At 53.9% G+C, this 22,683-nt stretch overlaps 6 protein-coding genes across 6 annotated transcripts; 2 read left to right on the top strand and 4 right to left on the bottom strand.

Annotated features, from left to right (window-relative positions):
• Window positions 1-1,449: 1,449 nt before the first annotated feature.
• J7T55_015372 (swib mdm2 domain protein) lies at window positions 1,450-2,514 on the bottom strand (the record flags this gene model as incomplete). Its single annotated transcript, XM_053139602.1, has 4 exons — window positions 1,450-1,635; window positions 1,726-2,220; window positions 2,305-2,444; window positions 2,502-2,514. The coding sequence occupies 4 exons, from the start codon at window positions 2,512-2,514 to the stop codon at window positions 1,450-1,452; spliced, it is 834 nt and encodes a 277-aa protein (XP_052997099.1).
• A 1,867-nt stretch (window positions 2,515-4,381) lies between these two features.
• On the top strand, window positions 4,382-6,634 carry J7T55_015371 (glutamine-dependent nad(+) synthetase; the record flags this gene model as incomplete). The annotated part of the gene is made up of 2 exons (XM_053139601.1): window positions 4,382-6,206; window positions 6,300-6,634. The coding sequence occupies 2 exons, from the start codon at window positions 4,382-4,384 to the stop codon at window positions 6,632-6,634; spliced, it is 2,160 nt and encodes a 719-aa protein (XP_052997098.1).
• Window positions 6,635-7,017: 383 nt separating this feature from the next.
• On the bottom strand, window positions 7,018-9,347 carry J7T55_015370 (uncharacterized protein; the record flags this gene model as incomplete). Its single annotated transcript, XM_053139600.1, has 6 exons — window positions 7,018-7,340; window positions 7,445-7,628; window positions 7,699-7,845; window positions 7,927-8,070; window positions 8,354-8,698; window positions 8,763-9,347. The coding sequence occupies 6 exons, from the start codon at window positions 9,345-9,347 to the stop codon at window positions 7,018-7,020; spliced, it is 1,728 nt and encodes a 575-aa protein (XP_052997097.1).
• Window positions 9,348-10,542: 1,195 nt separating this feature from the next.
• J7T55_015369 (uncharacterized protein) lies at window positions 10,543-12,936 on the bottom strand (the record flags this gene model as incomplete). Its single annotated transcript, XM_053139599.1, has 6 exons — window positions 10,543-10,941; window positions 11,009-11,191; window positions 11,253-11,402; window positions 11,863-12,282; window positions 12,340-12,701; window positions 12,837-12,936. 6 exons carry the CDS (start codon window positions 12,934-12,936, stop codon window positions 10,543-10,545), a joined length of 1,614 nt encoding a protein of 537 aa, XP_052997096.1.
• A 944-nt stretch (window positions 12,937-13,880) lies between these two features.
• On the bottom strand, window positions 13,881-20,234 carry J7T55_015368 (nonribosomal peptide synthase; the record flags this gene model as incomplete). Its single annotated transcript, XM_053139597.1, has 2 exons — window positions 13,881-19,742; window positions 19,806-20,234. 2 exons carry the CDS (start codon window positions 20,232-20,234, stop codon window positions 13,881-13,883), a joined length of 6,291 nt encoding a protein of 2,096 aa, XP_052997095.1.
• Window positions 20,235-21,362: 1,128 nt separating this feature from the next.
• J7T55_015367 (siderophore biosynthesis lipase) lies at window positions 21,363-22,535 on the top strand (the record flags this gene model as incomplete). The annotated part of the gene is made up of 2 exons (XM_053139596.1): window positions 21,363-21,422; window positions 21,513-22,535. 2 exons carry the CDS (start codon window positions 21,363-21,365, stop codon window positions 22,533-22,535), a joined length of 1,083 nt encoding a protein of 360 aa, XP_052997094.1.
• Window positions 22,536-22,683: the final 148 nt, after the last annotated feature.

Below are 22,683 nucleotides of genomic sequence, written 5' to 3'. Positions count from 1 at the left end.
TGTGTCGAGGGGAGAGCTGAAAGTGCTGGCTCTGGCTGCTTAGGTTTGGAGGGGTAATGGCTGTCTTGCCTTTGTACGGCCCAAAGCCGTCATACAAAAAAGTAGAGTGGCGGCGGGCGGATTGATAATTGAAGAGAAAGCTGTAGTTCCTTACTGGCAGTAATTGAGTGAGACCTGGGTGCACAGACCAATCAGCTAACAACGGCGAGCCCACGTTCAGTAAGCGAATTCAACCCTGACCAGGATCATTTCGACTCATCTCACCGGGCTGGCGGGCTGTGTGTGCTGTGTGTGTGTGCGGGCTAGCCGGGCTGGTAGGGGAAGCTCCAGATCCCTCACCCTTTACCACCTTCACCCCTCCTTTGCAACCCTTGCGCCTCCAATGTGGATGACAAGCCATGCCCCGGATATTTCTTTTTCTGATTGCATCAACGGCTAGGGGTCCCTGGTGCTGGTACTGCTATTTCAACTGATGTTGGTGAACACCAAGGCTTACTAACAGTACGATGAAAATCAATTACTCCTCGTATTTTGCGTATCATGTCCTCGCTCTCAGTATAGTCGTATTGAATGTACAATCCAATATATACGTAGCACACACTCTCTTCCTTCTATACGCATCGCGTATTATTCCTCGCTCAGCATTTTGTGGGTCTTGTGGCTGCGACACGCGAACTCCACGAAAGAGTCATACCGAAGAGAGAGACAGAGGCTCATCTCGGTGAAGACCTTCTAGAAAGGCCCGGGGGCAACTGTACTGCCTCAGGCAGGCCTCTGTTTCTGGCCGCTCATTTCGTCCGATATTCCGATCTTGCATTCATTGAACGTCTGCGATGCGGCACGGCAACCCTCCCTGCCAGGGGCCAGATGTCCACCGAAACGCTTGGCCACCTCCGGTACTCGAATGTGCCTGTTCCGTAGCCCCAACAGCAAAAAACAACCATGCACGAACGGTGTTCAAGGCCAATATGTTTAGTATTGATTCAGCTATCTGTGCTGTTACGGTATGACTAGTCGCGATATGCCCGCCCAAAAAATAGTGATTATCCTGCCAGCAACCATATGGGCATAACGCTGCCATGGCATGGCCCTCAGTGGACATCGCAAAGCCACTGGAGCCCACTGAGCCACGAGGACACCTCGTCATACCCAATGCTCTTTCCAGCATGCCCTAGAGAGGACAAGAATAGAGCAGGTCGATGCCGCTCAAAGGTCGGCCACAGGCCTCAAGACTGTCCTACTCCTATACCGCAGACACCCCCATGTATGCAAATCATTAGGTCATATGTCAAGAACGCCTGCCCGAAATCACAGTGCACAGCCCCTCCGTGGTTGCGAAAGACAGAAACAGTCGCTGGACCCCGTTTGCTGTACCCAGTTGTTGTACCGTCTTCCTTTCTCGAATTGCGCCCAAAACCTGAAGGATGTCATGACCCGGCCGGGGGCGGTTCACTCGTCGAGGGGATACAGCTGGCTGCCGAGGAGCTTGTTCATCGAGAACATGTTGACCGTGGTCTGCTTGAACACCGCCTGCATCTTCTCGTCGCAGCGTATCTGGCGCTTGTCCGTGGGCTCTTGCAGGTCGTTCGCCTTGATGTGCTCCCACAGCTTCTTGACCACCTGAGGGCGGGACAGCTGTTCGAACAAATGGTTAGCTTCATGCATGTAGACGGACCGCATCGTCCAGTTCAGTTCAGTCCGGTCCTGTCATTCGGTGGTACATACCCGCTCGGCGCCCACAATCTCCTGCAGCGGGTAGCTGAGGTTGAACTCCTTCTGAAACCCACCGCCAGCCTTGCGTTTCTTTGTGGTGCCAGAGTCCTCAGTGTCCAGGTCACTGTCGTCCTTGACCTTGACAGAGCTCTTCTTCTTGGGCTTGGACTTCGTCTTGGGCCGGTCGTTGCCACGCCTCGTCTGGCGACCACGTGCTAGCTGGTTTTCCTGTGCCTGGAGCTCGCGGGCAAGACGGGCATCCTCGTCCTCGACCATTGATGAGGTTCTCTTCTTGCGTGGGGCTGTCGAAACCTGGATCTCGCCTCCAGAGGCATCATCCATGGCGTCGCCGTCTGTATCTCCATGCTCTTGCTTGGTGCCGTTCGGCAAGCCATTGCTGGTGATCTCCTCTTCGTACTTGTGTGGGGGCGTGGGCATAGACTCGGGAGGCGTCGGATCTTCAGCGATGGCGTCGAATCGTTGCTCGATCAGGGTCTTGATTGCATTCTGGGCGGCGGGGTCTTAGGTTAGTCCAGCAGCTAAAGCTTGGCCGGGGGGGCAGCGTGTAAAAGGTTGCCGACGTCTTCTTACCTTCTGGTCGCTCAGGTCCTTTCCTCCAAGCGACCGTTCCAGTCCCTGGCGCACCTTCTTCCGCGAAACGGTCGCGAGGTCGGCGGTAGCAAGGATGCCATCGATGATCGAGGTGTACTGCTCAACCTCCTCAGGGGACACTATTGGACCAGGTTAATAAAGACAGCCAGTCCAAACGTCGCGCAGCAACCACTAACAAGATGCCGACATGTTGACCGACTTGCATCAAATGCGGCCGAGGCAGAGGAGGGCGGTGTAGCGAATATCGACTGGTCAAGCGCTTATTGCCGGCCGCGGGGGGGTTGGGGGGTTGGGGTGCGGGATGCGCAAATGCTGGCAAGTTCTGCGAATCTTGAGTGCGCTGGACGAGAACGAGAGATGAATCCGTCACGAGTCACAAAAAAAATGTGCAGACGACGAGTCGGGTGGGTTGGGAAGCGTGGTGGTAAGGGGCAGCGGGCGCCTTGATCAAAGCATAGCTGTTGTTCTTTTGGGTGAGTGCCAGCAAGCCGAAACAGGACGTCACGAGGAGGATTGGATGGGTCTTCAGATGCAGGCGGATATAGCCGTGGCGAGAGGGCCAGCCAGGTGGATGTTGAGCGGGTGTGCCTGGATGCAGGGTGCGTTGGAGGTGGAGGATGAAGTTTTGGCGATTGTGAAGCCCCAGCGACGATCGCAAGCGACGCAGTCGAGGTCGGCTCAAAGCATCAGACTCTTTCTTTTGGTCGGCTGTGGTGTGAGGTGCCAAGACCCTTGGGACGAACGAGGGTGGGTAAAGTAGGTACACGCAGGCCAGTAGAGCTGATGGTAGGGCAGTGTCGATTAAGATGTTGAATCAGTTTGATGAACGGCACTCCAAACAGCAGAATGCAGAAAAAAGCAACCGGATGATCAAAGCAAGAGTCTGGTGATGATGATCTCTTGGGGAGGGATTGGCGACGGGAAGGGGATGGCAGGTCGTCAGGTCGTCAGTCCGTTCAGTCCGTCAGTCCGTTCGGTCCGTCCGCCAGGCTAACAGCCCAAGCAACAATGGACAATCGTTTTCTGATCTGCTGTCAGTTGTTTCCGCTTCTGGCCCTGGCTGCCCTGCTGAGCCTGCTGAGCCTGGTCTCTGGTCTAGGTCTAGGTCCTGGGGTGTCAGGTCAGAGGTCAGGGTGTCAGGGTGTGTGTGTGTGTGTACAGTATGTCGGGGGGCTGTCTGTCTGGGTGTCTGGGTCTGGCTTGTCTGGGATGTCTCGTTGTCTAGGTTGTCAGGGTGTGTCAGTTGTCAGTGTGTCCGTCCAGCTGGTCAAAGGCAAAAGGCAGAGGCAAAAGGCAAAGGGAGGACCCGTTTCGCAAACTCCAATCGATGAGGCTCGACCAGGGGCTGCCAGGGAGGTGTTGTGACCAGGAGTGTGAGTGGTTGGACGGTCTGGGCGTCTGGGCTCACCCCGTCGACAGGCCAGAGTAGCGCTGCTGTGCTGCTGGCTCCCGAGAGGCAGAGAGGCTGCTGGTTGGAGGCACGCGAAGGGCAAAAGCTGGGGTCCTCCGCCTTGTGGGGTTTGAATCGCGGAATGGCTGGATGGGAATGCACAGCGAGACGGTACGTACCGTGCCAGCGGTGCCCAGCTCCCCGGCAGCTGACTCCAGCGTCTGGTACACCAACCCCCACCTTTTTCTTCCTTTCTTTCTTCTGGACGCCGGCCGAGGCGAGGCGACGTCGGCACCAGACCACCCCTGCCCGTTTGTTATCGATACCGATAAACGGTCATCGCGGGGCACTACCGGTGCATCATCAGTGACTCTATCTCTCACTGACTCCTTCCAGAGGTTGCTGAGACAGCACCTACCAGGCCTTCTTTATTACTCTAGGGTAGCATCCCTACTCCCAGGTTCATTCATTTTGGGGCCCTCTACCGACTAATCCCACGGTGGAAGGCGAACATTGTACTACCACTCACTCCCTACGACCGCAGATCCTCAAGAGTTCAACCACCAACAGCTACGTTACATTACCTGTTAGGCCTCTCACTACGCATACCTACCGATCCTACTGTCTGCATCACACGTTCTCCGGAGAAGGGTACCTGCACCAAACATGTCCTACATCTCCGTGGCAGCTTGTACGCTGCCCAGCGTGCCTCTCGACTTCCAGGGCAACAGAGACCGCATCATCGAGTCCATTCGCGTCGCAAAGGCAAAGGGAGCCACTCTCAGAACCGGCCCTGAGCTTGAGATCCCCGGATATGGCTGTCTTGACCATCACCTCGAAGGCGACACGTTCCTCCACAGCTGGGAGGTGTTGGCCGAAATCATTGCGGACGAGGCTTGCAAGGGCATGCTCGTAGATGTCGGCCTGGGCGTGAGGCATCGCAACGTGCGCTACAACTGTCGCGCTCTGTGTACTTACAAGAAGATCTTCTTCCTCAGGCCCAAGATGGCACTGGCCAATGACGGCCTCTACCGTGAGATGCGCCACTTCACGGCCTGGGCCAAACCCTACGAGATCGAAGACTACTACCTAGAAGACGTCGTTTCTGAGGTGACCGGCCAGTCGAAAGTCCCCATTGGTGACGCCATTCTATCCTGCAAGGACACTGCGGTGGCCTGTGAGACATGCGAGGAGCTGTTCACGCCTCTCAATCCGTCGTCGTACTTGGGTCTTAACGGTGCCGAGGTCATCCTGAACAGCAGCGCAAGCCATGCCGAGCTGCGTAAATTGCACACGCGTCTCGACCTGATTTCCAACGCCACACGGAGACTAGGCGGTGTTTACGTCTACTCGAACATGACGGGTGTGGATGGCGACGCACGTATGATGTTTGACGGGTCCAGCATGGTCCTCTGCAACGGAGATGTCCTGGCTCAAGGCTCGCAATTCTCACTGCGCCCGGTCGAGGTTGTTACGGCCACAGTCGATATTGAAAAAGTCAGAAGTTACCGATCATCCATCTCTCGAAATCAGCAGGGCGCAAAGCAGCGAGCATTCCCTCGGGTCGAGTGTGACCTACGTTTAGGCCGGCCATCTCGTCTGGTACACCGGTCAAAGTATCCAGCATCGAAGGTGATGGAGCTTAAGACCCTCGATCCTATGGAAGAAATAGCCAATGCTCAAGCTGTTTTCCTGTGGCAGTATCTTTCCCGGACAAATTCGCCCGGCTATTTCCTTCCACTGAGTGGCGGTCTTGACTCCTCGACTGTTGCTCTCTTCGTGTACAGCATGGCTCGCATGGTACTTCAGGCCATCAACGAAGGGGAGCAAACCGTTCTTAATGATCTTCGCCGGATCACGGGCGAGAAGTCATTCACGCCTGCCACGCCCGAGGATATCGTATCCCGTGTATTTCACACCTGCTACATGGGCACGGTCAACTCAGGAGAGGAAACGCGGTCCCGCGCAGAGCGCCTTGCAAAGCGCCTTGGTGCCTACCACTCTGACATCAAAATCGATGACGCTGTTATAGCCCACGAAAATATCATTGCGCAAACGCTCGGTGGTTTCCGTCCAAAATACTCAATCGAGGGCGGCAGCCCGTCCGAAAACCTTGCCCGGCAGAATATCCAGGCGCGCAACCGCCTCGTCGTAGCCTACGAACTGGCCCAGCTGTCAACAACTGCACGTGACACTCCTCGGAAAGGCGCTGCGTTGCTTGTCTTGGGCTCAGGGAACGTCGACGAGAACCTGAGAGGCTACTACACCAAATACGATGCATCTTCGGCCGACATTGCACCCCTGGGTAGCATTTCCAAGACAGACGCCAAGAGCTTCCAGGCTTGGGCGCGCGACAACTGGGACCTTCCTATCATGACGGAATTCATTGAAGCGACCCCCTCGGCAGAGCTGCTCCCTCTGTCTGCAGGCGTACAGGATGATGAGTCTGACGCTGAGATGGGCTTCACCTACGACGAGCTATCGCAATTCGGTATGTGCCGAATAGTCTGCTAATTTAATCTTCATCACCCTTGAACACAATACATCTTCATTTACAGCAGCTGCTAACGTGGGCATCGAATAGGCATTTTGCGAAAGGTCGAGAAGCTGGGACCTTGGTCAACTTACCAGCGCCTCCTTGTAGACTGGAGGGACCGACCGGGCTTCAACCCAAGAAAGATCGCGGACAAGGTGATGCGCTTCTTCAGGTTCTACTCGATGAACCGACACAAGACGGTCATCCTCACGCCCAGCCCGCACTTATCCGCGTACAACCCCGACGACAACCGTCACGATCTGAGGCCTTTCCTATACGTCATCGACTGGCCATGGCAGTTCAAGAAGATCCGCGACGATGTGGACGAGCTGGAGAGGGAAATCGAAGACGAGAAGTCTGGCAAGCGGCAGGATGTTGATTAGAGGTCTGCGGCTTACAAGAGGCCTGCCGGTTGCAAGAAGTGTGGCTCTTGCAAGATCTGTCGTGTTTAGACTCGGTGACTTCTATTAGATCGTGTGATAACTCCTCGATAGAACTACAGACCTGTGTACCTGCGGTGCGGATATTGGGTTGCGCCGACATGTCAGATCACATCAACATGTGATGGAAAAAATCTGTCATGCAACGGGTACAGAGGCATAGCATGTGTACATTACAAGCGCACAGATACCGTTGCGACTTTCATCTATACGAGCGTGAAGCAAACGCTTCGCCTCTACCTAGAATAAAGACCACTCTACAAATTCATTTCGTGCTGCAATGTGGCGGTAGGCCTGCACTAATGGTTGGACCGAAACTAACAATGTCAAGGTCGGTAGGCCCTATCCATAGGCGCGAGCCTGGCCCGACGCCGTCTCCTGTTCCCGCGCTGCCCGGGCCCCCGAGGCGGAGTCACGTCCCCTGGTCGGTCAGCATAATTGTCAAAGGGATCTATATTATCCAGCGGGACCGTGCCGAGACTCATCCTCCAGGGCGCGGCCGGCGATGGGTCGTCGCCGAAGAACTGCCTGACCGTATTCGGCAGCCGCGGCGGCAGGTTCGCTATGGCGTTGGTGATGGTGGTCTGCAGCTGCTGGAGGTCGGGCCGGTGCTCCTGGCGGTTCATAAGGCACTTCGCGATTGTTTCGCCTGATGATGATGTTAGTCCTGCTACCGATCCTAAAGTGTTGCATTCTAGAAGATTCCAAAACATGAAAGATGGAGATCCGTTGCAGGAGAAAAGTGGTGCTTACAGAGGAGAGGCGTGAACTGCTGCCGTATGTCCCGTCCGGTCTGGTTGTTTTGGATCAGCCGGTAGCCGAACGTCCACCGCTGGTCTTGTACCTGGACGGGATTGACTTGCGGCTCCTCGCTTCTCATTCGTCCAGCAACGGGTGGTAAGTCCGGCTTCTGGAGCAGCAGAATGGACCACATGTTCTGCCAGGCCGCTCTGGAATCAGCATGTTATCCTTCCTACTAGGTCTTGCAGGCGAGGGAGATATCTTACCATTCCAATGTGCCATATGTTTGACCGGCTGCTGTACCGGCCGGGCCCCGAGGTTATGGGCCATGGAGCCCAAGCAGGCCACGGCACATTTGGAGGGCCGGTTGTTGGGTCATCGGGAAGCTGGTCCCATTCTACTGAGAATTGTTCCTGTCGGAAATGAGAGAGTTAGGGCGATCGAAGGGAGGGGACATTTCGACAGGCACGCCGATGTGAACCAAATTTGCTCACAGGGAGAAACCAGTATGGTTTGGCCCAACTCCTCCTTCTCCAGTGTTCTGCTCTGTTTTGAGCTAATTGAACTGGTGTGGTGCCGGGCGGGTTGACGGGGGCCCATAGGACGTTGGAATCCGTTGCAAGGCCAAAGTCTGCGATCTGTTGGGTTTGGAACGGTATTCAGCCACAAACATCATGTTGTGGCGTGTCTTACACGCTGGAATTCTTACTTACCTGCAACCGTGGTATTTGCGTATGAGGGGGATTCATTTGATTCCCACGTTCATCGTAACCTAGAACCAATACTAGGAGTTTCGAAGTGCTTAGAACATAGACAACACAAGCCAGGGACATACAATAGCATACTATTTTTTGGGTCCATGTCGAAGTGAACAGTGCCATGGAACCCAGTCGCCGGAAAATTCTGACCCCCTGGAGGTACAACTTCTGGCAAATCGCCGCCACTAGTTGGAGCAACGGTGCCCACAGGTTGCCCTGGTCTTGGAACGTGCCTGGGAGGGTACTCCATGGCAATGCAAGCCTTGACGAGGCAGTCAAAAATACGCCACAACGCCTCTGTAGGTAGACTATTATTCTGCCTCCCCAGCTTGTGAACCCAATTCTCCAGGTCACCAAGCCTAGCGAATTCCATGAACAGGAGCCCCACCGCGTTGTCGAGGCCGATTGCCATTTGTCGCAGCCTTACTCCCTGGCGTGTTTGTCTGACACCAGGCAACCTATCCTGGAAGAGGAAACGCTGCAAAATGTGTGGCGCCCTCAGTAATCTCTGTGAATCCAATAGGATGTCAACATATGGTCGAGAGTACTCGTCATGCCGGGGCATCACTCACCGTCATGATCTGTTTTTCCCACTCGACTGTGATGTCGTTCGGGGCTGCTGGTGTGCCTGATGTTGTCACCTTCAGTACGACATCTTGGCCCGGGGCTTGCGGATCACCCCCAGGAGTCCACCTCCAAAGCACCGCCATGCCGTTGCCGCCGGCGCCCAGGATCTTGATATAGGTGAAATGGTTCTCAACTGTCATCAGTCCGGTTGCCTGGCTGAACTTCGCTCGACCGACGGCGTTCGCGTTTGCCGGCAGATTCACAGCTTGCGGAGGTGGATTGCCTAACCGCGCCTGCAGCTGATTTGCTCTCCGTTGCAGATTCAGCCGCATCACGTTCCCGAAGTTGCCTTGGTAGTTGGCTTTTGGAACCGTTCTGTTCATCATAGCTTGCCAACGTTCCGGTCTGCCGTTGTTTCTCTCATTTTTTATGCCGCGCAGAGTCATCATAAAACCACGAATTCCATGTCTAAATTTGTGGAACTTGTCTTGGTTGAACAACTGAAATTCTCGAAGGTTGTTTTGCGCGACCTGCAGCGGCCCCGGCGGCGGCTGTACCGGCGCTGGATTCGGTGGTGGTGCAGCCGCCATGTTAGCATCACTTGCACACAATTATTGGAAGTAGAAGAGATCACACTTGTTGGAAGAGACGCAGCATTCATTTCTATACGGATATGTACTTGCCTGAATGGCAAACACATACGCTCGACTTTTACACGCAGATCGAGGACAAAGGGTAGACTACTCAAAATTCCTGAATTCCGTTTTCAGAAAGTTGCTACATATCACATAGTCTTTAGTTTCTACATGCTCATGTGAGCAAATGTATCAATCAGGGTAAAGACCGGCAAAATGCTGCTGGAGCTGTTCAGGTGCCTAAATAGAGGCAAAATTTAATCATGTGGAACACAGCAGCCTACAAAAACAACAATTGCAAAATTCGAACGCTCAGCGGTACACTTCCTCACCATGCAGATATAAATCAAGCAACCGCTCCACGGCATCAATTCCCATCTTATCTTCGAAACTCGTTGCTCTTGTTGATCTTCGGCCCTGTCCCTCATGAACTTTCTGATTTGCCCCCGTTGGAGTGTTCCTGGACTGCGAGACACAGACATCTCGTACCTTTTCGCTGAGCTCTTAATCTCTAGGCCGCAGACGTGTTGCCGGCTCGCGTTGTACGAAGTCGCGCGGCCGCTGGACAGGGGCATGACAGACACCGCTGCTATGGATGGTTGTGCTCAAATTCAATATTATGGGGCTCACTCGGAAATTTCGATGAGAGAAGATATCTGCCTCTTTTGATGCCTCGAAGTTATCTAGCCATGCCAAACTCCTTGGCCCGAGCACGTATCAAAGGTGATTGATTTATCCTCCTGTACAATTAAATTGAATATGCTAGACAATACCTCCATGGCGTCTTTCGTTCAATAGTCAACGACATTGACTTTGGGAAGGTCAAGAGATAGAGTTGATTGTGGTCTAAGCCTCAGGAAACAGACGATGGGGTTGGTAGCAAATCAATGGACTGTTCATCCAGTTTATGTTGTATATCAACATAATTCTTATAAGAAACAGTAATCATGCACAGAAAACTTCGTCAGCAACATATGCTCCTCTCATATGAAGAGTGTGAATTTCTCACATGACAGACTGTTCAATTCCATTTCACAATCTCCTCCGTTGGCAATTGCCGCTCATTCTGAACTTTTTACGTTCCTCCCCTCTCCCACTCCAAGCTTGTGATTTGCTCGATGTACCACCCCTTTACGTGATCACCCACCTATTACAGAGCTCTTCCTGTCCTGAAGTCCCGGAACGGGTCTATGTCGCTAAGGTCCTCTGTGTCTTCAGGTGGTTTTGGTGGTCGAGGTTCGCGAAAGAACGTATTTGTCCAGTACGCTGGAACATTCTGATTAGCCGGCAAAGTCAATTCCTGCGTGATCACTGTCTGTATCTGTTGTAGCGTAGGACGATGTTCTTGTTTCGCCATGAGGCATCTCGCCACTAGGTCGATCAAGGATTGTTGGTACTGGGCGGCCCACGGTTCGGCCGGGTCGAGTAACGACCACCCATATGTCCAGCGCTCTTGGTCTGGTGTTGAATTGGGTGGCTCCTGGCTTGCCATCCTTCCTGCGTAAGGTGGTTGATCCGGATCCATCAGCGTCATGCAAACCTTGATGATCTAATCCATACGAAGTCAGTCTTGCAAATCAATCTGCAATAGGGCAGTGTGTGTAGGTTTGATATACCATTGCTATCTGCCACACATTAGACGCAGAACTGTATCTTCCGGGGCCCGTTGTGATGGGCGGAGGTGGTGCCCAAGCCTGCATCCAAGCTGGCATCCAGGGCTGCATCCAATATGGTTGCTGCTGGCCATCGGAAGGGTCCTGCCCGCAAGGTATTCTGTCCCAATCCTTGCCGAATTGTTCCTACGAACCCACCTCGCGGTTAGCAACAAGGGATGGAGGCAATACATGCTGCATAACTCACCGGAAGTGCATAAAGAATTTTGCCGTCATCTCTTGCGCGCCATCTCTGCTCACGTCGCCGGTAGTCGGCAGCCGTTGCTGGCCCTTGCCCTGACAGACATGCGGGGGCCCAGGCGTTGGCCTCATTCTGAGCGAAGCCAAAGTCCCCAATCTAGATAACCTTTCATTAGACTCTTTTTTGCTTATCGAACCGGTGCCTGCCGACTAAATATGGAGCTTGCCTGTAGACGCGGAAGCGTTGTGTGGTTTGGTGTAAGGGCTACGGCCGGATTTTGAGGATCGTAGCCATAGAGGAAAACTAGAACTGGGTCAGTAGAGTTTACGTGTATCTATATCAGAATAGTTGACAGGATATCAGTGAGAGGCAATGGGAATACCATTTGTGGGGTCCTGAGGTACGACTAGTCAGTGTTCAAGAAACTGTAGCACGAATTCTGGCATGGGGATGGAGCCGAGAAGAACACTTTCGTCCGAAAGCACATTTCGCGTGAGCCATTCGGCAGTCGACCTCTATTTTCTTTTGGAGAAGAAAAAAACATTTATTGATGAATGTCAAGAGCCGAACAGCGTTGGATCTGTCGATGTGGATAGAGACGCGTACGATGACTTACAAGGTCCATATGCGCTATCCCTTGCCGTCCTACGTTGCCAGGAGTGAGCACCTCGGGGAGGTAGCCCCCTTGTGTGGGTGCAGGAACTGCTCCATTGGCTGGATTTAACCTTGGGGGCTCTTCCATCGCCATGCAGGCCTTCGTCAAGCAGTCGAAGAAGCGCCAGAGGACGGACTCTGGCAAGTATCTCTCCGTATTATTGGGCATGTCTCTGGCTGCTTTCCGAAGTTGAGCCTCCAAGTTGCCGAACTTACAGTATTCCATCAGGAACCAGCTGCCTTGGTGTCCGTCGATTTTATCTGCCATATCTGCCACGGCAGCAGACTTACGGGTAGATCTCATTGACCCAGGATTTGGATTCGCCCTGGGATGGTGTGCTGTGTAGAATCGATGTACAATGTGAGGCGATCGTCCGAGTTGCTGAAAGACATCATATTCGTCAACACGTGGGCTAGCTGGTTTTGAGCAGGTACTGACAGTTATCATGTCCCTCTCTTTAGGAATTTCCCCCGGGACCACCCGGGCTTTTACCCTGCTCCACGGGACATACTCCCACTGGACAGACATCTTCATCACCACATCATGCTCCTGCCCACGCCCCGGCGAATACCTCCATAGTGAGACAATGCCGTCACCTCCCCAACCAAGACATTGGAAATAGCGGAATGACGACCGCATTAGGCTGTAAGCGGTCTTGTACTCGTCTGTCACAGCGTTCCGAGCTTGACGCTCCAGGTCCTCAAAGCCTATTTGGTTCCGTGCAGTCCTAAAGGGGGCGCGACTAGGAACTGCGACATTGCGTAGCCGGTCCCTGTGGTTTACAGTGAATTGGGATATCACTGGTGGTGGATTCCCTGCTCTCGGAATCGATGCCGTTCGTTGATTCATGTCCATCAAGCGCTGCATATATACAGGATCCCCATTGACAGCTCTGTCTATGATTTCACGTCGACTAATATGGTGACCATACAAACCATTCCTATAGTAATGGTACTTCTGTTGATAATATCCCTGAAGTTCTACGACTCTGGTCGTCGCGTTCAACACTGGCTGGTTCGGGTTAGGCGCCGCCATTTTGTTGACTGTCTTCAAGCCACCAGGCGTAATGCTGAGGATTCCAATGGAAGCAGATAGGGATTGCTGACTGTGCGATTTAGCTGAGAGATCTAGCTGCACCCACAAAGGTGTACTTTATGTAGCTGTTTGACAAAGAGACGGCGAGAGGTTGTTTCCGTTTTCGGTCCAGACATATACCCGACTATGTGACCACCTTCACATCTACACGTTTCGTACTAACTAACATTAAACCTTTTAGAATCGTGCAGCTGTCTCTTCGAGTATAATAGATATTTAAATCATCATCTACAGAGACAGGAATATGGCTGTACCAAGGTCCCTGATTTGGACAGACACACGCATCTTAGCGGTATGTCGAACCGATGGTAGAATGACATATCTTACCTTAAAGCTGTTTGTGATATGACCAGATCTTTTCAAGAACAACTAAAGGAGGAGATGAACTCGCAGAGGAGCGAGAACGAGGCGTTGAGAGGGCCGAAATGAGATTGATGCGCTTTGGTGACGTGATTGGGTTTCCAGCCCAGGATATCACTCCAAGTATTTTAACACTTTCAAACATTCTTATAAATTAATACATTTTTCCGTGGCCAAACTGAATGGGTCACCGTTTATACACCATTTGTATATGTCTGCTGGTCGCGGGTTCTGACGTAGTGGGCGCGCGATGTAACACACCAGTGGCACTCAAAGGAACGAAAAGGTCCTAACATCACAACCGGCTTCTCATGCGGAACTTGTGAATGAGTGTGTCTGTGTGGAAGGAAGTAAAAAATTGCTCGATAATAAATTCAGTGCTGTTGTCTATGTTCAAATAACGAAAAGCCTGCTGACCTACACCATCCAATCTCAATGAAATACGTGTATCTAGACGATATAAAATCTGACGAAAACCACCTCGAGCCACCTACATGCGCATCAACTAGTTCACAAAATTAAGCCTAGAGGGCATCGGGACGAAGCAAGAGCTGGCCATCAGGGGAGCTCACGAGCTCCTGGACAGCAGTAACGAGCTCTGCAAGGATTGAGCCAACGAGCAGCTCATCCCTCTCACTACCAACTAGACCAACACGGAGATTCCCATCCTTAACAAACGACACAGCCTTCAGGGGCCGCGCAGCATCTCCATGTGGGTTCAGAATCTCCAACCTGGCAGTTGTACTGGCGAAGGGCATCTCGTCGGAATCATCCCAGTCCTGATGATGCACAATGGAGTCGAAGAATTGCGCATCCGACTGCGATGACCACTGGGTGCACTGCCTGGAGATCTTCTCGAAGCCAACAAAATCGTGCGCCGCTGACTCGCCGCTCTGCCGCTGTACGAACTGCATGAGGTCGATCGCAGTCCATGATGATTTGAAAGGCACGCGGATGGGCGTCAGCTGGTAGCAAGGACCGACAATGTTCTCAACGTTGGCCATGTCGATGCCGCGGCCTGATGTTACGCCACCGAACGTCACGTCTGCCTTGCCCAGGCGGCGCGCCAAGAGAAGTGCCCAAGCTGCGGTGAGCAGGTTCGCGGTGGTGATGCCCGCTGGAGGCTGGAAGTTCTCAACGGCGGCGTCTTCCTTGAAGACCCCTCTGTCCTCGGGCTGTGTTGACTGGCCTTCCAGGACGGATAGTGAAGATCCTCTCAGCAGTTGACTCCAGTAGCCGAGCGCTTTGGTCTCTATGCCCTTCTCGGTGGTGCGGGCCATGTAGGTGGGGAATGAGGCAAACTCAGCGACCTTTCCACCACTGTAGAAAGTCTCTAGATCTTGAAGGAGCCTTGGAAGGGAGAGTCCGTCATAAAGCGAGTGAGATAGCCTGATGATGAGACAGTGTTGGCTATTCTTGCCTTCGACATGGAATAGTTTGAGGAACGAAGAACCCAGCGCGAACTCGGATTCTATGTCCTTTTTACAAATATTGGCGACGAATTCATCGATATCCTCGTCAGCGTCTCGTGTGATTACAGGCGTATCGAGATCATTAAGCACGATCTGGAAGAAGGCCGACTCATGCTCGATAAATACTGTCCGCAAAATGTCATGGGCCTTGACCAGGTCTTTGCAAGCGCGGAAAAGCCTCTCTCGATCAATGTCTTGGTTGAGATGCAGCATGGTGTATTGCACAGATGTTCGTGGTACTTGCACAGTCCCCCTGATGTCGAGGGCCTGAGAGTCTGTCACCGGTGCCGCGTCCTTGATCGACCAATCGGCCACAGCAAGTTTAGGGCGCACGATATCGATAAAAAATTGGTCCACATTCGGAAGACCCAGCGTCGAGAAAGGTTTGTAGGGCAGGACCTTGCCAGCCGACGCGGAGTTCACCTTCAAGACTCTTGCCGCATCACCGAGACGCATGTGCTGGAAGATATCAGCCACAGAAAGACCGTGCCCCTGGGCACGCAGACCTGCCACCAATTTCATTGCCAGCACTGAGTCGCCGCCGAGACGGAAGAAGTTGTCGTCGACATCAATCTGCTCCGGACGCATGCGGAGAAGCTTTGCCCATGCAGATCGCAGGATGTCTTCCGACACGGACAAGTTTGCCTGCCCTAGGCCCGACTCCCAGACCTTTTTGAATCCGTCTCGGAGCTGGCCAAGAACATGTTGTGGAATCGTGGAGGCAAACTGATTCAGCACGCCACGGTCGAGATGCCCGTTCTGAAGGGGTAGCCTGTCAACCAGGACGTAAGCCGAGGGCAACAAGCTTGATGGCAGATCGTCCCTGATGAATTTGTCGAGCTTTTTGAGCGCAACCGCAAGGCTGATTGGAATTTCGGAAGAAACAGTCGCTCTGAAGCTCTCAGGATCTGCTTCGTCGCAGCTGATATCATGCCTCATGAACATGACTTCGACGTTACCCTCCTGGCTTGGCTGTTGCTCGACGAGGATGATAAGCTCTTGATCCTGTTCCTGCGCCTTGTCATTCTGCACTGGTTGGAACACCGCTGCAGCGGCACGGGATGACGCTGGCAGGAACCTGGCACAGTGTGCTTCCAGGTCTGCGACGTTCACTGAATGTCCCGATACCGGCATCATGTCATCCTTCCTACCGACGTATATCAGGCTCCCGTCTGGTCTCAGCTCGACGATGTCGCCGGTTGACAGCACCTTGCCTGCGCGGCCGATATACTCGGAGCTTCCAGCCACTAGCCAATCTGGAGACTCGACTGTTTCACCCTCAAGCATGGCACTTTCTAGCCAGAGTTCTCCTTGACAACCGATGGGTGACAGCCGTGATGGGTTGCGCGAGTCACAAACCCAAGGGACTGCTGCTCGAGGATAGGCCGACCCGGGCTTGATGCTTCCATGCGCTCGAAGCCTGCCTGTTGACTCCTCGTGAGTCAATGGGGCCGTCTGGTTCCAGCTCCAGATCTGATTCAGTTCCTCCTTGGGCATACATGAGACTTGGCCGACCTTCCTTTCAAGATCCTCGGTCAACTGCAAGCAAGCCATTTCGACCTGCGCAAGGACCCTGTCCATCTGTGCCACGTCAATCAGACTGGTATCAAAGCTGGCACACACCCTAAAACCTCCCTTGCGCAGCCCAAAGGCCAGCATAAGAGGATATGGGTTAAAGTGTAGCGCCTCGCGCACGGGGTCCCCAAGCCCAAATCCAAGCTCACCACCAACAAGCTCCGGCTCAGGCTGGACGACCAGGCCGGTTGGAGCCTCACACGCGTGCTGCGCATCCTGACTAACCCGCCGGATGTACTGCATGCCCATGTGCTGGAACGGTGTGCGAGCCGACATGGCCTGCTGCACGCTGCGCAGGTACGACGCTGCCGATGCCGCCCTGTCGATGCGGATGCGGATGGGCACCGTGGCATTTAGAGGCCCTAGGACGTCCTCGACGCCCGGCAGCGATATATCACGGCCTGTTAGCGTCTCGCCGAACACGACGTCGTCGCTGCCGGTGTACTGTGAGGCCACGAGCGCCCATGCGCCGCGGATGAGTGTTGCGATTGTGAAGGGTAGTCCTTCGGTTGTGTTTAGTTTGATTTGGCGTTCGGCTGTGCCATCCGGCGTAGGGAGGAAGTCTCTCGAGGGAGTGCTTGGGAATTGTGGCCCGGCCGCGCCGTGCAGTTCGTTCCGCCAGAATTCCTGCATGGCGTCTTGGTCGGTATCACGCACCCACTTGACGAAGTCCTTCATAAGCGCCTTGGACCGTACGTCAATGCTGCCATTTTGTAGGGCTTTTGTGACCATCTCGAGTATCAACGGCTCCGACCACCCGTCGTACTGCACGTGGTGCACAGTCCATACCAAGTACCGCTTGCCATCATTGGCATCATCGACGATGGCATACCGAGCCAAGCTCTGGCCGAGGTCCATCCTCTCTTTCCGATCATCTTCGAGATACTGTGCTAGATTGGCCGATTGTCTCCATTGGATGGGCTCCTTCAACACAACCTGTTGGAGGCCGGGGTCTTGAAGCTGGGCCACGCGAGTGCGCAAGATTGGATTTGCCGCAACGACCGCCTCCCACGCCTGCTTCAAGCTGTCGAGGCTCAGGTTGGACGGAATACACGCTATCCTTTGCGCGACGTATGACTCCGTTGACTTGAGCGAGAAGGTGATTAGGGACTCCTGGGTGGGTGTGCAGGGGTAGATATCCTCGACAGCAGCTGGCTCTATCCCGCAGGCCTGCGATGCTTCCAGGCACGCACTCTCGACTGACTGAGAGATCAAAGAAAATGGTGGTGTCTCGTTTTGAACATCCACGTCGTAGATGCGGACAGTTGCAGCCATGGCTTCAAGTGTAGGATGTGAAAAAGTACTAATGACAGACAGATCGAGGCCTCTCTCCCGGCAGACGGATACAAGTCTCATGGCGGCCAGGGACTCGCCGCCCAGCGCGAAGAAATTGTCATCAGGGTAGATGGAATCTTCGTCGACCTTTAGCACCAAGCTCCAAGCATGCCGCAATCGTTGCTCGAGGTCATTTAATTCTCTGAACTCCCGAGTAGCCTTCGCTGCTGGGCCCTGATCTAACTTTTGCAAGTCGACAGTGGCACCGAACTGTCTCAGTCGCTTGCGATCAATCTTGCCCGAGATCAAGGTTGGGATGTAGTTAACCGGGATGTAAGCGTTCGGCACCATGTATCGTGGCAACACCTTCCCCAAGGTCGTGTTGATAGTGGACAATGCTCTGGTAAGTTCCGCTGAAAGTTGAGCCGATGCTATTTCTTCCACCCCGTTGACCTTGGTGGTTTGTGAGACAAATGCCACCAACGTAGGTTGTCCTCCGGATGCCTTAGGAACGATGACCTCGGCGATCACGTTGGCATCCGAAGGCAGACCAGCCTTGAGCTGACTCTCGATCTCGCCAAGCTCGACTCGTTGACCACGTAGCTTGACTTGAGTGTCTTTGCGCCCGGCAAATACAATCTCTCCAGAACCATCCGGGTCATACATTCCGAGGTCACCAGTCTTATAAAGACGACCCCGACGGCCAGGATAGCCTCTGTGGCCAGCTAGAAGCCAGGCCGGGTCATGTATAAAAGCGGCCGCAGTCTTCTCGTCATCGTTCAGGTAGCCCTGTCCTACGATCGGACCTTCCACGAGCAACTCACCCACAGCACCAACTGGCAACAAGGTTTCGTGGTCGTTAGGATCAACGATCCAGATCGACGCTCCGTTGCCGGGACCGATGGAGATGTAATCTCTTCCCGTTGCGGCACTGCTGTTCACGGTGCAGCCGATTGTGCATTCACAAGGACCATATCCTATGACGATCCTTGTTTCCTGTCCCCACATGTTGACATCCCTAGGGGCGGATGCCTCGCCGCCCAGACCAAGAGCGCTCAGTGAGGTAATGACGTCCTGGTCCAGGATGCGTGCCACAGAGGGTGTGATACCCGCATAGTTGATGCGCATTTGCCGCATCACGCCATTTATGTCGTTGAGACGGTCCTCATCGGAAGGGATACAGAGGCAGCCACCATTGCCCAGAGTCAGGAGCATGCTGTCAATGCTGACATCGAAAGCGTAAGATGCGAAATCTAGGACTCTAGAGTCTTCTGAGTAGCCCACTGCCGCCGCTCGAGGGATAGCGCTGCTTGTATATGTTTGGTGTGATATTTTGACGCCTTTGGGTGTGCCCGTACTGCCTGAGGTGAAGATGATATACATCAAGGCAGTGGGTGGCACGGCTGGGAGAGTCGGTAATACTTGGTCGTTTGACAGATGTGAGAAAGTCTCCTCCTCCACGACAAATCGTTTCCCTTCTGGTAGAATATTTGACCCCAGGTCGTGTTGCATGCGTGACGAAACGATCGTCTTGGCGCTCACTTGGACTGCCATGTTTTGCAGGCGCCCAAGCGGAAGCGACGGGTCCATCATCGCGATGGTCGCGCCGGATTTCATCACCGCCAGGACAGCGACGATTGTCCATCTCGACTTCTCGAAGCACAGAGGAACGAAATCGTGCAGCTCCACGCCCGATTCCCTTAGCAAGCCCGCCAAAAAGGTGGAATACTGCTCGATTTGGCCGTATGTTAAGCTGCCGTCCCAGGCGTCGATACCCACTTTCTCCGGGTGTCGTCTCGCCTGCTCAGCGACCATATCCTGCATACAGAAGTCGAGAGTAGGAGGAAGCTCATGGCACCACCTCCAGATTGAGTCAAGGTCGTGAGTGGTTGGTGCCATGCAGCTCTGGATAGTTGCGTCAGGATTTGAAAGGCATATCCCGATGATGTCGACTAGAATGTCCACATGCAACGCCGCAGTGTATGGCAGGACCTTGTCGCTGTACCACACAGGGCGAATTGCGAGACGACCATCGTCAAGGCGCACCTCGAGGTGGATTGCCCCCTTGATGCCTCTAAGTCAGCAACTTGAAACACAGAGCACTTCTTCGATGGACGTATGGCTCACCTCGTTTTGTGCGTCAGCAGAGGCCTGCGATAGTACCCCGGTGCTTAGAGTTAGATATTTTGGACAAGATGTTGCCGTGCATAGGTCTTTCACGCTTGAGGCGTGATGTCGAAGGACTGTTTGGGTAACTTCTTTCAGGGAGCTGTCTAGTTTCAGCCCTGGTAGCACCTCATCGGTGGATAGACGTCTGGGTTTTCTCTGATGAATTTCATCATCTTCCCAGCCACCGTATGTCCATTCAAATTCCGCCTGGCGCTCCTCCCGCGTACGTATGAGTACAATCAGCCATGATGTGAGCAAGACATCGGCTCTCAGGGCCGTTGGCAGACATGTCTCGCTTGGTGAAAAGAGACCATCGATCGTGAAGTGCTTGAAATCGTGACCACCGGCCTGCGTGGGGCCCTGCTCATCGACACACACTGAACCCATTGTAAGAAAGGGCCGTGGCTCTTGAGTTCTCTTAGTTCCAGCGGCAAGAAGTGCACGAGCTCGACGCGCCTGGCTTTCAGATGCACAGAAACGCACCAGAGGGGTGACCTCACATGCTATCTATCTCATATCGATAGAAGGCCTGTCTTGCGACCTAAAGAGTGGACTTCCTGAAGTGGACTGGACCGGATTGTACGGACAGTACAGGACGGGAGTACGTGCTGCCGTCTTCGGTACGCCACACCCTCCCCTCCATCCGGCCAAACCCCGGCTGGAAATGGAAATAGATCCATTGACCTGGGTCATCTGCCACGCAGATGGCCTGCACGTTTCGGCGCATAGTGCAAAGCCCACACATACAGGTCGTGTGGATACGAATATTGGGCGAATCGTGCACCGTGTTGTGTGTGTTTTCGGTTCCTCGAGGTGTGGAAGCTGAACAAGGGTGCTGGGCAAGCGTGGAGACGGACCCGAAAAACCTTATGCATGACCTAAGTAGAGTATGCACCTAATGAGGGCCACACAGTGCTGAACACGGTGACTTACGACATACAGGTCATGCATGAATGGGAAGCAGGGTTACGATCTGATTAGATTAGATTGATCAGACAAGAAAAATTCTACAGTAGCAGGAAAATGTGGTCTGTTTCACCCGGGGTCCTCTTTCTCGCACTCGCCTGTGCCAGAGGGCGGCTATGAGTAATCGACAACGTTTAGGTCAATTTCCGAGGATCCATTTTGGCCAGGGAAAAAACCACGAAGCTTCTTTGTTTTCGACGAGTCGCCTCGGCCACGAGACGTGGGCTTCGGAGTGGGACGCGTGACGTTCCTGCATGTCCTCTTCGGATATCCGAGCCGATGTGAGCACGTAAATAGACCCACATAAGCGCAACACCCCTGCGATCTAGCTAAATAGCCATCCAACATTGGCAATCCGCGTCTGCCCGATCACGGAGACTTGGTGTGTCTGAAGCAGTGGGTGGGTTGCGATGAGATGGGGGCGACTTGCCGCAGTCCGAACACCTCGGCCGACCTGCCACATGCTCATGCTTTACACTTATCGAAGCTGAGATCAGTTACGCGGAACCAGACTGTACGAAGCAATACCCCAGCTGTCCAACTCACACCATGTCGAAGTACTCCAAGTTCTGGCCCAAGGGTGGTCTCCCTGGCATCTTGCATCACTACGTCAGTGCCCTACTCATTGTTGTCGAGCCTAAGTAATACCATGCTTAGCCTCTCACCAAGTATGACCGCTAACATACAGCGGAAATGTAGACGGAGACCCTCGTGACATTTGAATACACTTCCAGTGCCGCGGCTCGTCAACCACACAGTCTCCTCTTCATCGGCGGCCTAGGCGACGGCCTCGCCACAACCTCCTACACAGCCGACCTCGTCCGTGCTCTCGCGCCAACAGAATGGTCCTTCTTCACCATCAACCTCACCTCGGCAGGCCAGGCATGGGGCGTGGGCCACCTGGACCGTGACACGGACGAGATCGCGCAATGCGTACGCTACATCCGCGAGTACAAGGCGGCCAAGTACGGCGTCGGCGATGAGGCCAAGGTAGTTCTCATGGGCCACTCCACCGGCAGCCAGTGCGTGCTGCACTACCTGTACCGGCCCAACCCGCACACGAGCACGCCGTCGTTTGACCCCTGGCTCGAGCACGTCGAGCGCCTTCCCGTCGACGGCGCCATCATGCAGGCCCCCGTGTCGGATCGCGAGGCCATCGGGTGGGTGCTACAACATGGCATCGGTGATAGATCGCCCGAAAGCTGCCGTGAGGCGTACGCCGCTATGGAGGCCCTGGCCAAGGAAGCGGCCCGTGAGCGCAGGCTGGACGGCGCGATGCTGCCCACTGCACTGACGGACAGGATATACCCTCCCAACACGCCCATCAGCTGTCGGCGATTCCTCAGTCTTGTTAGCCCGGACAGTCCTCACTCACCTGGTGAGGACGACTTGTTCAGCTCTGATCTCGGCGAGGAGCAGCTGAGCAAGACGTTTGGTGCAGTTCACAGAGGCGGTCTGTTGAGGCACAAGCTGATGGTGCTGCACTCTGGGGCGGACCAGTCAGTGCCGGACCACATTGATAAGGAGAAGTTGATCGCGAAATGGGGCGATATCGCGGATCGCAACGGAGAGTGCCAAATTTGGGACCGAGAACATAGCGGTGTGATACCCAATGCCTCCCATGCGCTGAGCAACGATGATCAGGCGGAGCCGAGGCAGTGGCTTAGTCGCAGGGTGTTGAGCTACTTAGACACAGCGTTGAAGGTGAAGAAGCAAGAGTAGAAGGATGATATTAATGCGGAGTTTATATATATATACACACTTACATATCTATCTATATATACATGGAGCAGCGGTTCTCATGCCAGTGTTCAACTTGTTCAATGTGAATTTAAGTCGCTCGATGCTAAATATGGTATTAAAAGTCACG

Source organism: Diaporthe amygdali (genome assembly GCF_026229845.1).
Source record: "Diaporthe amygdali strain CAA958 chromosome Unknown NODE_5_length_1802954_cov_64_987939, whole genome shotgun sequence".
In the NCBI taxonomy this organism is placed as follows: Eukaryota; Fungi; Ascomycota; class Sordariomycetes; order Diaporthales; family Diaporthaceae; genus Diaporthe; species Diaporthe amygdali.
Note: the sequence above shows the minus strand (reverse complement) of the source record. Positions and strands in the feature narration are given on the sequence as shown.